Source organism: Alligator sinensis, unplaced genomic scaffold, assembly GCF_000455745.1.
Source record: "Alligator sinensis unplaced genomic scaffold, ASM45574v1 scaffold974_2, whole genome shotgun sequence".
Lineage (NCBI taxonomy): Eukaryota > Metazoa > Chordata > Crocodylia > Alligatoridae > Alligator > Alligator sinensis.
The window spans coordinates 1-14,462 of NW_005842369.1; the positions used below are offsets into that span (position 1 = coordinate 1).

Consider the following 14,462-nt stretch of genomic DNA (forward strand, 5'->3'; position numbering starts at 1 on the left):
CGGGGGGGCGGGCTGCAGCCAGGAGGTGGCAAACAGCGGCACATGCGCCTCAGAGCAGACAGTGGGGGGTGCCTGAGGCAGCAGAACCCCAGCCTCTCCCCTGCTGCTGGCACAGAGCTGAAGACTGGGCTCCGGAGCCCAGAGCAGCTGCTTGTAGCCAGCCAGGGCTCTGGGCCGCTGCAGCAGGCAGGCTGCAAACAGCTGCACCAGGCTCCATCATCAGCTCTGTACTGGCGCATGGGCCTGAGGCAACGCAACCTCAGTCTCTCCCCTGCTGCTGGCACAGAGCTGAAGACTGGGCTCCGGAGCCCAGAGCAGCTGCTTGTAGCCAGCCAGGGCTCTGGGCCGCTGCAGCAGGCAGGCTGCAAACAGCCGTGCCAGGCTCCAGCATCAGCTCTGTACCAGTGCGTGCATGCGCGCCTCGGAGCAGGCAGTGGGGGGAGGGGGCCTGAGGCAGCGCAACCCCGGTCTCTCCCCCTCTGCTGGCACAAAGCTGATGGCCGGGCTCTGGAGTCCAGTGCAGCTGTTTGTAGCCAGCCTGGGCTCTGGGGAGCTGCAGCAAGCAGCAGGCAGGCTGCAAACAACTGTGCTGGGCTCCACAGCTCGGGCATCAGCTCCATGCTGGCAGCGACTGCATGTGCACCTCGGAGTGGACAGTGGGAGGGCTGTGCTGCCTCAGGGCCAGGCCCTATCCCCACTGTCCACTCCAAGGTGCACGTGCAGTCACTGCCAGCATGGAGCTGATGCTGGAGCTGTGGAGCCCAGCAAAGCTGTTTGTAGCCTCCCCATTGCTTGCTGCACCCAGGCTGGCTACAAACAGCTGCACTAGGCTCCAGAGCCCTGCCATCAGCTCTGTACCGGCAGCAGAGGAGAGACCGGGGTTGCGCTGCCTCAGCTTTCCCCCCGCCCCCCTGCCTGCTCCAAGGAGTGCGTGCATGCGCGCAGCGGTACAGAACTGATGCCAGAGCCCGGCACAGCTGTTTGCAGCCTGCCTGCTGCACCCATCCCTGGCTCTGGATAGCTGCTGCCAACCACACAGCCAGGGCTTGCAGCTTCCCAACCACCTGCTGGGAGAAGCCTGGGCTCTGTGGTTGGCAGCAGCTGCCCAGAGCCGGGGCTGGTGGTGGCATGCCAAACAAAATGGCCTTACGTGCCATGCTCGGCACACATGCTGGGGGTTGCTGACCCCTGCTCTAGAACAAGAAGTGAAAATCTTAGAACACTGGGTCTGGAGAGTTGTTCTCAAGTGGGATACAGCACCTGTTCCTAGCCTGAATGTTTTGCATAATTGTTGTATTTTTAACGCATCACTAGGCCAGCACTGTATTGTTGAGTTGTACACCTCAAACAAGCATAACTTTGGGCATGGAGCTGTCGGGGAGTCATTCTACATTTCTGACACATTTTTTATGCAGGTTATTTTTTTTTTAAATTAGCAACCGTGTCCTATAGCAGATGGATCTCTACAGGCATTTCTAAATTTAATCTTTTCCTAGAAAGTTTATAAGTAAAATAGATACCTTGATTTATTAATAGTCCAAAGAAATCCTAACTGAAGCAATGCATTTTGTCTGTCTTAAATTTGTAAGAATTATTGGGAAACACTTGAGTAAGGCCAGAAAAAGCTAACTTGTCGTTTTGCTGACAACTTATTTTTAAAGGTGAAAGTACAGATATTTCTTATAGACAATTTACATTGAGGGAAAAACACAAGAAACATTCGTGGTCAGGGGAGAATGAGTGAGATTAAGAGTCAGTATGTCCGACGCTCACAGTAAATGCCTCTTATGTGGGATATATATTTTTGTTTACATTTTTATTCAAGAAACTTTGTTTTTGCTAAAGGAAAACATTGACAAAATCTGGATGAAAACAACATAAAAACTATCTTCAAACTAAAAGAATTTGAGGCCTGAAAATAAAATTAGGTGATTCTTGTATCTGGCCATGAAAAAGAAGTAAACTTGAAAATAAATTAATTGAATCTGGAAGTCACAGTTGGGCTATTATTTATGTTATTAGTGCTTCAGTACTAATTGTGTATTGATATTTTTTGTAGTAAGGTATTTTATTTCAAAGTACACAAAATGTTACTCTTTTGCACCTCTTCTGGTGCTTCCAGATTCTGGCATTTCAATTTGGTAGTTTAGCCAAGGACTTCAGTGAGATGGAATTTTATCTCATGTTTAAATTTGCAAAGTCTGACTACACTTTTCCTGAGCCAGAACCTGCAACAGCAGAAACTGGCAAAGCCCTTATGTCATTTTGGCCTCTATTAGACAACTTGATATGCATGTACTAGCTGAATATATATATCCATGTTGACTATTATATGGTACTTACCACTGATACTATAACATCCAGAGTATTCAAAAGGTAAGGGAAGACCTCATAATCAAAAAACTCAACAAAATACAGGCAAAACTCGCCAACAGCAGTGCCTGCCTCTTTCAGAGCTAGTAGCAAGAGTGGTTTCCATTTTGCCAGTCACTTTCACAAACCCTACCCACCTGCAAACAAGCTAATATGAAGGGAGGTTCATTACAATACTGTAACTATGGCCCTGTCCTATTGTAGTTGTGCAGAAGGAGTCTATTTGTCTTACACAATTTTTATTTTTGTAACTGTATAATGATTCATGCACTCAGTGATTGGAGCTTCAAGTCATAAAATAAAATCAAGAATACTTACTGCTTTAAGCCCTCCCAACAAGGAGGAACTGCTTTATAGTGTCTTCTTCAAAGTGTCCAGAAAGCAACATTTCCATTTTCTCTTCATCCTGCCTGGAACAGCATCTCACAAAATTGGCATCTTCTCCCAGCATCTTTCGTTTTCACAACTGTATTAATAGCAATCCTATTTAAATAAAAGAGTCTGCAATTGTTTTTAACATAATTTCATTAGGTACATTTATAAATATTTTTTAAATCCGCATTTGTTTAGCTTCACATAATGTAGTCCAGATTTCGAGTTGCATCATTTCCTGAGCATGGTGCTCAGAGCATTCTTGAAAAATATATTTTCTCTTTGTTTGCTTGGGTTTTTCTGTTTGTTTTGAAAGAGGTGAATGTGCAGCCTGGTCATTAGTAAAGGAGAGAAATTTCCCAAGTGTTTGTTATGCATGGAATTTCTTCAACTTCCTCCAGTGTCCCATTTCCAAAAACAGCTATTATGAGTCCATCTAAAGATCATACATGATCACTGTGAATGTTTTTTTTAATAATCCAGACCTCTGATGGCAGAAGTGCCATCAGAAGCGGATGCAGTGGTTCAGGCCATATGTAACCCCTACTCCTGGTGGCTGAACAAGGAGGGGCAGGGATCAAATCAGGCAGGAAATGTGTTGACTCACTGTTTCTCCCAGGCGGCTTCTTTTGGAGGAGAGGGGTGGAATTCAACAGGTAGGGTTTTATAGTTCATTTTCCTGGCAGAGCTCTTGAAAAATTCTGTTACCCTGCCACCTGTTCCTCTCTGCATAACAGCTGCATCCATGGATATGCTAAGTGTCTACAATGCCTTGGGTCTGCAAAAAGTCCACATATTTGGACTTCCTATCAAAAGCCATGCAGCTAACACTTGGGAAATAATTTGACCCAGAGCTCAGATGTAAGCTAATGGAATTGTTTCCAGGTTTGTATTCTTTTGATTCCAACAGAAGCAGGTTTTTTTAGAAATAAAAATTCATTCCACTTAGCGTTTGTAACCCAAAGAAAATTATAGTATTGTCCTCATGCAGGAGAAAATGTATGTGAAAGTTACTAAAATGTGACTGTATACCAGATTGAAATTATTGGAGTATTTGCGTCATTCAAGGTGGGAAAGATGCAAAAACTAAAGCAGGGATTAGCAACCTGTAGTCTTCAGGCTGGATCCCACCCACAGAAACTTTGGATCATGCAGACATGGGCTTAGGCACTATTCTGTGGGGAGAGGGGAGCCTCGGCAGCAGTTGCATTGCCCTCCCCACCCTGGAGAATTTCCAGCTGGAAGCACTGTCTTCAGATCATGGTGGGGAAGAGAGGCATTGGCGGCTGGGTCCTAGTGTCCAGCCCCTCTGACCCAAACTGACTCACTCCAGCCTGTACCATAAAACACTTGCTACCCAGCCATGTGGTAGGGATGTGCAAAGCCCTCACCATGCAGCTGTGTGACAGGGAGAAGCAGGTGTAGCAGCAGTAACTAGGTTGGAAGTCATGGAGATTGAAGGCTGGATCTGGCCCACAGGCTGTATGTTGTTAACCCCTGGCCTGAAGAGTAAAATATGTGTCTTTAAAAAAAAAAAGTATAAATGTACATAAAAGATAAAATTTCCATGGCTGCCTAAGCCCCATTAAATGTCAATGGGATTTAGTTTCCTAAGTGGCTTCAGGAAATATTTTTAAAGGACACTAGGCATTGAACTCCCACTGAAATGTGTATGTCTTAGGAACCAACATATCTTTAAATATGTGATCTTTTAAAAATATCATCCAACCTGTAGTTAACTAAAAATTATAAATACAGGTTTAATTTAGGTGGTAGAGGGTTGTTGTTTTTTAAATCTGACTCTATACTTTTCATGAACAGCTGTGCATAGATTTGTTTAAACAGTATTAATTTACAATGATTAAATCAAATAATAGAATTAATTTTTCACATACCACTTATTTTTACCGAATAGCATACCATTTCTTTATCTTATTAGCTACACTAGGTTTATAATAGTTTGTCATCTGCTCTAAGTACATAATTGTATTGATTTTTGTTTTTAAACATGAGAACAATACTTTTTGCTTTCAAATAATCTTCCATCCAAGTACCTCAAAGTACTTTGCAAGCACTAATATACTTTGGCTCACAAAATTGCTGTTTTATAGATGGGGAAACTAATTCACAAAGAGGTTGGTTGATTCGTCCAAGATTGCATGGGAAATCATAGACAAAGCCAGGATTTCTTTCCTCCTGAAAATATATCGAAGTTGACTTCTGATCACTTCTAACCCTTGACCCAGCATGGTGACCCATCATGAATCAGTTCCTTTCAGTAAATTGTAAAATATTTCTGTTTTCCTGGGCTAAATATAGACAGTCAAAAAACCCAAGGCTGAATTGATTCAACCTTCATCAGTTAGTTTAAACTGTGTAGAGTGAACCAATAAGCAAGTGAACAGACATTTACTTTTGATTCTGAAAATACAGCCATATGCCTGCAGTGGCCCAGACCAGAAGCTGTGGGGCTGTAGAGCACACTTTCGTGCTCAGCTGGAACAGAAAGCTTGGACCAAGGTTAGCCTGCCCATCCTGCAAAGGATGGGGGGGCTTATGAGGGATGTACAGAGCATCCTGGGATGCTGTGGGACTGTGAGTTAACTTGAATCTGGAGGGGATCTGGGACAGAAGTTCAATCGACTGATTTAAGCTAAATCAGTTAAGTCTTGTACTACATCCATCCAGGTTTATCATAAACTGGTTTCGGTTGTGCAGCTAAGAGGGAGAAAAACAGAAACTCCTGATTAAAGCTACACATAAAAAGGTTATTCCATATCTTAGAAGAGTTTGATATTCTTATACTAGTTTATGTGTAATTTCTGTCCCTACCCCAGATGTATGGAAACCTCTCCCAGCTCTCTCTCACCCTGTCACTTGGCAGCCCACTTAATGGATCCACACAATGAGTCAAGAGCTTGGAAACCTGGGTTGCCCAGGTTTATCACTCCTTCATTCTTCAGCAGCTCATTCAAAATTAGAATATCAAACTCTTCTAAGATATAGAATAACCTTTTTATGTGTAGCTCTAATCAGGAGTTTCTGTTTTTCTCCCTCTTAGTTGCATAAGAATGTGAGGGGGTGTTGCTCATTCCAAGCTAATGAAGAGAATTTTTTTTAACAAGCAACATTAATTAAACTGTGGAACTCACTGCCACTTAGCAATACATATAACATATGTATACTTATACATATAACAAAAATACTGAGAATTCAAAGAAATAATTATGTCCAAAGATAAACTGAGCAGGATATAAAACCTCAAGTATCAGGGTTTTAAGCCAATTCCTAATTATTAGGGGGTTAGAATGAGTTTTTCCACAGGGACCAGAGTATCCATATTTGCCAGATTTCAGGGCTTTTTGTATATTACTCTGAATTGTCTGGCAGTAGTCTGTCAGACAGGATACAGGACAGTGCATACATAAAACTTTTTAAACTCAAGGCACCTCCTTGTTAGATTAAAGGTAACATACCTTTATGTTAAGGAAAATACCAGCTCCTACTTTTCATTTGATTTTGATTATGGAAAAATAATAGAATAATTCTTCTATTAAGAAGTACCTCAAAAAGACTACAACAGGTCAAACTATTTTTGACACTATGGATAGATACCTATCTGAAATCTCTGGGCTTATTTTGTGAGTCATGTATAAGCTTTTACACACCTAACAGTACCAATAACAGTAAAAACTACACTAACTCACCTGCAGCACTCTTTAAAGTGTATTGCAGCACCCTGTTTGAGAATCTGGTTTGTACAAATAACTGCAAGTCCAAGTGTTGATTTTTGGGGAGGAGAATCATAGAAGATGGAAACATAAATAGCTATTATAGTACATTATACAGATCCATTCCCTGACACTATATAATTTTTCCCTATTGTACCTTTTGTAGTGTTTCATCAGTGCATTTTTAAATATCCCAAACAACAGCATTTTCAGTGCTTCCCTGCGGAGAATATTGCATATTCTAACCATCAGAAATTTCTTTAATATTTAACCTACATTTTCTCTGATTTTTATTCCATTACCTTTATTGTAATTTATACTCCCTGAGACATCATAGCTGATTTGTTCTTTCCTTGGTCCCTAAAGCTACAAGTATTCATACTGTGTTTTCTGCCTTAGATCACACTTTAGACATGATACACATTTAACTCCTTTCACCTCTACTCGTAATTTGCCCTAATGACTTGTGTTGTTCATTTGTGAACTTCCTCTGATTTCTCAGCATTTGCACCTGAATAGCCTATTTACACCAAGAATATTTTGAAAATATGACCAATCTTGTTTTGAATTCTGCTCAAGTTCTGCATTTTGAATGATGATTTGGGAGTTTTATTATACTGTAATATAATATATAAACAATGACACAAACTTACGAAGAGAAAATTCTTTTGCTATTTATTATTTGTAAAATGCTAGACACTGCCTAGTGTGCGGGCCGCCTCCCTATCTCATCCATGTCGCCATGTGCGAGCCGGGAGCAATATGCGGACCCGTTTTTGCGCATGCGGGCTGTGGCCAGCAGCCCGGGCACGCGGGGTCGAAGAAGACCGGTGGCGAGCTAGAATTAGTTACGGACGCGTAATGGTTGATTAAAAGATTGTTTACTTACACCAAAGATGGTCGTGGTGTAGGCTGGACAGTTTTCCAGGCTCATCTCTGCTTAAATCCTCGCTAGAGGACTCCGAAAATTGACCCCGGAGTGGTTGAAGCTCTGCGGGTTCGGCTCGGTAATTGGTCCCAGAGTGGTTGAAGCTCCGCGGGTTCGGTAGTTTCAAAGGAAAGGGATATGTCTTAGGATTGCGCTCGGCGACGGGGAGAGGCTAGAGGCGTTTGGCCCGCGGAGTGGTTGAAGCTCCGTGGGTTCGGTAAATAGGCCCCCGGAGTTGTTAAGACTCCATGGGTTCGGTAAGTCGGCCCTCTATTGCCCTCTTAAGGAGAAGAAAAAGCTGGGTTCGAAGGGATTAGCAGCGCTTAGAAATCTTCATGCTCTTTCTCCCAAACTCCAATTGTTTTCTCTCTCTGTCTCTCTCCAACTTGGGTGGAAACCACCCAAGCTCTTTATACGGCTAGCAAGCCAATCGCTAGCCGCCACATGTGCCTATATTAAGATCGGCCAATAATGTGGCGTGAATCTCAATACAAATGGCGGGAACTCCTTTGCACCGTGCATCACTATGATGCAAAAGAAATGCACCATGCAAAGAAGGCTACAAACGGCGGGAAATCCTCTTCTGCTCGCGGGTTCCCTATTGCAAAAGAAAACTCCACCGTGTAAAGAAGCTGCAATTTGGTGGGAACATAATTTAGCGGTGCCGAAGCACACAAAAACAAAAAACCACAACTTTGGGTTGTGACACCTAGAAGCAGAGAAAGTTATATACTCTACTTTAAAGAGCTTATAGTATAAAAAGGAATAGATCCTACTATTCTGTTCAGTATAATTAGAGGGAAACAGTAATAAAGTGCAGAAAATTCATGTGGAAAAATACATTCATGTTGTTGCATGCACTGATCAAGAATGAATTGCCCCTAAAATAACTGTTTAGAGGTGACTTTAAAAATGGAGGGGGGGAATATAAAGGAAAAAAGTACTCTGGCTGTAATATATGTCGCACAGTACAAACACTGCTATAAAATCATTGCCTGAAAATTGATCAAATAAAAATAGAAGAATGTGCTAACTTTTGATCTTTGCCATATAGATCTAAAGTCATGATCAATTGGTTTCAGTATGTTCTTTGAAATCACATAAGGCTTCATATGTGCCAAGTTTTATATGAATCGCATGATAAGGTCAAGAAAGACAAATTCCAAGGCAGACTTAATATACCCTGCTCATATGTGATACCATATTACCATATGTTGACTATAATGGTGGTTATGTAAATACTGTTCTTGAAAGGCATCCAATCAGTAAAACCTCAGATAAGTAAAAACTACGCTAACATTTTTTAAATTAAATGGGAGCGAGGAAATTTATGGTAAGAAAATTGTAAAATAGAAGGGGCTAGGAGGGCACTCTGTGATCATAAAACTAGAAAGAGAGAATCTTGGATTTAAAGAGAAACTGAATATTTCGAAGGATTTTTTTCTAAATAAAATTATGAATGCCAAAAATTTGTCAGGGCTTTTTCTTGTATAGTTATTACAATAACTTTGGGTGTGAGTTGCCAAAGATAAAGGGGGAAATAAGCCTTGTGCACAGGGAGGTTTTTGCCATCTGCAATGGCCAAAAAATGAAGACATTCACGACACTGAGCATAACTGAATGAGAATGTTTATTCGTAGTTGTGAATATTAAGGATTGATTAAAGGAATACCACTAGAGAGGGCATACAGGAAGAGCAGTTGAAGTAAATTTGAAAAGCTTGACATTAAAAATGATTGCAGTATTGGTGAAACTCCAAACTGTATCAAATAACTGCACTGTTATCACTACACTGCATCCTGCAGCATATGGTGTTCTGGTCCTTTGCACTGCTGTATAGTTTGTCCCTTTTGCTGTTAATCTGTTTTTGCTGTTATGCAAAAAAAACCCCAGAAGTACCCAGTAAAGATTCTATTTTACCAGATCAAGAGTCTAGTTGACAGAGTAACTGAAATGATTAGATATTTTCACATCAGCTAAGCTAAACTTAATGACATTTGGAATAGGGGTATCATTGGGCTTTTGTATTTGCTGATTTATTTCTTGGCTTTTTTGTGCACATTACAAATTAAGTATAGCCACTGAAATGTACTCTCATTTTATATTTCAGATATATTTCATGTAATATATATTATGTATTTATATATATTTTACATTAATATACATGCAGACATACTCTGTAAGTATGGAACCACTAATATCATTTGTAAACAGTCTATAAATAATGCAAGGCTAGTGCATGCTTTACTTGATTTTATTTTGTTTCCTCTTTCCTTCATAAACCATTTTGTTGTGTATCACATTACTGGAATATCATTAATGAGAGTGATTATTACCTTATATCCCCTACAGATCCTGGAAAAACTCTTCCAGAAGCTCTTGATTATTGCAAGGTTTGGTTGCAGACAGTAGCAGGAGAGATGGATGCTAAAAGTGGTATTCCGCCTCCTTTCATCACAGTGCAAATTAAAGATTTTCTCAATGGGCCAGGTAAGTACTATATTTTTAATCTGAATTGATTTCCTATTTTGCTTTCTATATAGAGGTGCTCACAAAGCCTTCATTTCTTTTAAAATTTGCATGCCAGAAAAAATGTTCCTTCATTCTCCGTAAATGTTGAATTGTCCCCCAGGACTTTACTGGATAGAGGCCCAGGGTCAGCAGTCTTTGGTACAGGATCAGTTATAGATTTCAGGCCTGATAAGCAAATTATCTTTCAACACCAGGCATGGAAGCATCATACCTTTAGAAATGTGAGAGTAGAGATTGCCAATAAAAGGCAAAATACGAGCTCTGAGTACTTAACATAGGTATGTATTTTTTAATTTTTTTTGACACTTAAATATTCAAAGGGCTGTTTTAAGTTGCTTTTATACATGTTTGTGGGGTTTTTTAGCCCTGTTTGTTATATTCTTGGTAACCCATGTACATAGCATTGCAAATGGAAAGAGATAATGCAAAAATTTAGTTGACAATTTCACTTTCTAAATAATGTAACTACAAAATAAAATAGCTATTATAAAAATATTTCTTTCTGTCACTACATGGAATATCTAATAAGTGGTAAAAAGATTTCATTAACATTTATTGGAAATATGATATCTTCTGGCATTAGTTTGACCTGGCATTAGCTCGCCCAATGTCTGGATAGATCGGGCACTTCAGTGAGGCTTTTCTGGTGCTTTTATCTAATAGTTAATTGAATTAGTTTTAGATAAAAGCACCAAAAAGTCCCACTGAAATGCACAATCTATACAGCTGCTGTGGAGCCGAGTCCAGCTAATGTGCTGCGTCTTCCAATAAAGCGCATATTTTTCCCACATTTGTTAGCACCCATCCCTTTATCTCTTCCAACTTGTTCTTGTCCCATACTGTCTCTTCTGTAGTCCTGATAGATTCTCTCAGTCCTGTTTTTCCTTGCCTACCCAATTCTAATCTCATTCCTTCAGATTTCTTGCGTAATATCCTACAAGCCAGTTGTAGATTGTACTCTCTGATCAGGACTTATTATGTATAGGCTCCTTTTTAGCCAATCCCCATTTCCCTCACCCAGATCCTCAACCAGTTCATCTCCTTACCCAAGTCTCCCTCTCCTGTGACTATTATTATGGTCTTGGCTCAGCCAACCCTAACTGTCATACCATACCCCAGCTTCTCATGAGATCAGTTTCTCCTTTTTCTGCCTCCTTTGTGCCAGCTGCAGTTTTCAGTGGCATGTAGTTTGGCCAAATTGGGATGTATTTTTACAGGGATAGCACAAGGCACATCTTTGATGCACTGAGTCCCTGCTGTATTTCAACTTTCTGCTCTGAAGTATGATGCTGTTCAAAGAAAACATCACCACAGTGATTGAACATGGACAGAACCCTGTTGGGTTCTCAAAAATGGTTGAACCATTTTGGCTGAAGTTTAAAAAAAAAAGCAGTCTGAGTTAGAATTTCAGCCCAAGTCGTTAAAACTTATAAAAAAGGTTATAAGAAAAGGAAAGTAAATAGAGCCTGATATTGGAAAGTGGTATATAACCTTCCTGATAATAAATGTCATGTTATTACTTTTAATTATATCCATCTCATCAAGCAAATAATCCTTGTGATTTAGTTGTAATGGCACCTGATCAAATGCCTACACATCTCTTCCTCTGAATATAAACAGACTCTGGAGGGGAACTCTATAAATAGAATTATTTTCAAATAGTTTCAGTTTTCCATTGTTTAAATAATGGGTGTCAAAATTACCTACACCCCCAGGCTGTATCTCGGGGTGGGTGAAAAAAGGCCCATGGGGTAGATCTGGCCCATGGAGGGACTTTGTCCAGCCTGCAGCGGGTCTTTCAGTTCCACCTGGCCCAGGCACTGTCCAGCCCATGATGCATTCCACTGCCCCAAGGTGCACAACAGGGCTGGGGCAGCTCCACAGCTGGACTCCATTTCTAGGCAGCCCAGGCAGCAGTGGCTCCTTCCAGCTGCTGCTGGCCTCAGCCTCATGGAGATTGGTGGTAGCCTCTGCCTGGCTATCACCACCACTGCTCATTGTAGGTAGGCCAGTGCAGAGCAGGCACAGGGTAGGCCAGGGCCAGGGCAATGTGTGTGGGACCTGGCTGGTCTGGAGCTAGTCCACTCTGGCTGGGGCAAGTCCATAGCAGGCATGGGATGGGCCAGGGCCAGAGTCAGGGATGAGGTTGTGTGCTCAGCTGCTGCTGGGCACCAGTGGTGGTGAAGAGCCACAGGGCATGTAGGCTGCAGGCTGTTGCAGGGGAGGGGTGGGGGTGCTGACCAGCCTGCAACAGCTCCCCAAAACTGCCTGTGTGGCCCACAGGCCCAAATAATTGCCAATCCCTGCTGTATCTGGACCTCAGACCTGATTGCCAGACCCACACTGCAAGGAGCCTCATGAGTCGGATCTGGACCCATTAGTAGGACAAGCAACAGTGGTGAGGCGAGTGGTGGCACAGGGATTAACACCGCCCTTGCTACTCTCCTGCCACTGACACATGTGTCTATCAGGACTCCATAGCTGGGAATTCATTAGCAAGTCATCCTCCTGAATTTATGGCCTGTCTGAGAGCCCTGCAGTCCAAGTAAAATGGCCAAGGGCCATATGTTGGGGACACATTGTTTAAAAGTTCTTCAGTTTTCTTTTGTAGATGATAAATATGTCTACCCCATCTGCAGACAATGCAAGCAGGCCTTATATCAGTATCCAAACTTCCTGGGGTTGTGGCTTTAGGTCAACAACCATAAAGCAATGTAAACCTGAGGCCATTGACACACATTAAATTAAAGGCATGATTGTATCAAATGTGCAATCCCAGTCCTACCTCATACCTCATGTGCCATACATATTTTGGCCATATCTACTATAGGTTCATGGATCAGATCCTAGTCGCACCATATTGCTGGCACAGGGGGCTCCATATCACTGGAAAATGGTAGGTTTGGCTTCCGTATGCTCCCCTGGGTAGGAGCCCCAATCAGCTGAGCAGCACTTCCAGCCTCAGGGTGTTCACCAGAGTCTTGACGGGCTCTGCTGTGCTCTTAAGGCTGGGAATGCTGACCACGTGTTCAATTTAATCCGGGATGGGAACCAGCCACAAAGTTATTAGACATATTTTGTGAGATAACTTCATGACTTGTTCCTTGTTTTATCACACCATTAATTGAATGAACATGTGGCCAGGTCAGTGTTTAAGACTTGATTAACCAGGTAATCATGTGTTAAGTGTAGCATCTGTCAGGGGCCTTAAACTAAGTTTTATAGAGCTTGGCTAATTCTAGGGTTTTCCTACAGGATATCTTTTGCCATTTCCTACAGGACATCTTAGAGCCATTCCTTTTTTTCATCTGCTTGGTACTAATGGGACCAATCTCACAAGTGTGACTCAGCAATAATACCCTGAATCTTAACATAGTGTTGTCCTGAGTCAACCCAAAAAATAGGTCTGCCTTCTTGTACAAGGCTTTATAATCTATACTCATTACAAATGAGAGGTTTGTTAAATCATATAATCCTCCTTAAGAACTATTCAACTGTATTAACAGCTTTGATTAGATTGATTGACTGGTTGATTAGATTGGCTGGATCATCATATTCAATGAATAGTCATCAACTGTTCAATGTCTAGAAGGAGGTATCAAGTAGGGCTTCTCAGGGGTCTGTCCTGGTCTAGTCTTGTTTAATGTCTTCATTAATTATTTGGATAATGGGATCAAGTGCATACTTAGCAAATCTGGGGATGACACTGAGGTGGGTGCAGTTGCAGGTACTCCAGAAAATAGGGCTAGCATCCAGAATTACCTGGATAGACTGGAGAAGCAGTTCACTATCAATCAGATTAGATCATTTTTCCTTAGAAATATATTTTTGGAAAGGTGAGATTTGCTTTCCAGCTTAGATAACCATTCATGCCTCTGTTTTGTGATGCAAACTACAGCTGTTAACAAACAGTCTGTGCATGGTTCCCAGTATTTGCTATTTTAGATAAAATGATACTTACTGTAAACAGTTTGTCAGCTAAAGTAGATAAGTAGATGTTGTTCCCTAGAAAAATTGTATTCTTCCACCACACAGGAAGCCAGATTGTCACTCTCTATTAACTTAAAGATCAAAAAACTACAGCAAGTAGCTAGACTTGAAAACCACTAATTAAATGGGAATAACAAGATACATTAATGCACTTCTTGCCACATGAGTTGATTATTTTGTACATTTTTGGCAACTAAAGAAAAATAATATTTCTTCCAGATTTTAGGTAATAGGATCCTAAGAGGAATAAGCATTCATCACTGAGCCTGTGGGAACAGACCTTAACTTTACTCCCAAAACATGAACTAAAGAACAGTTCTTTTCCTTTTTACAGTAACTAATTAGTTACAAATTTTTTAACTTCTGCTACGTTAAGATGCACAACCATCTCTTTCATATTAAATCTAGTATATTTATTTCTTCACATGTAGATACAGCCACACTGTTAGTTACTTTTGATGTCGAATCTCCTTAACCAACAACGAAAAAGATGACCACTTTGTTTAATTAGTACAATATTTTGTTATCTTTCCCTA

At 41.2% G+C, this 14,462-nt stretch overlaps 1 protein-coding gene across 1 annotated transcript in view; it reads left to right on the forward strand.

The window, feature by feature from the left end:
- Positions 1–9,756: 9,756 nt before the first annotated feature.
- The window catches only part of VPS13B (vacuolar protein sorting 13 homolog B), a gene marked incomplete at its 5' end in the record, with an annotated part of 177,376 nt that continues 172,670 nt past the window's right edge, over positions 9,757–14,462 (forward strand). The window contains 1 exon segment of the mRNA XM_006039496.3: positions 9,757–9,894. Coding sequence (XP_006039558.1) covers positions 9,757–9,894 — 138 coding nt within the window.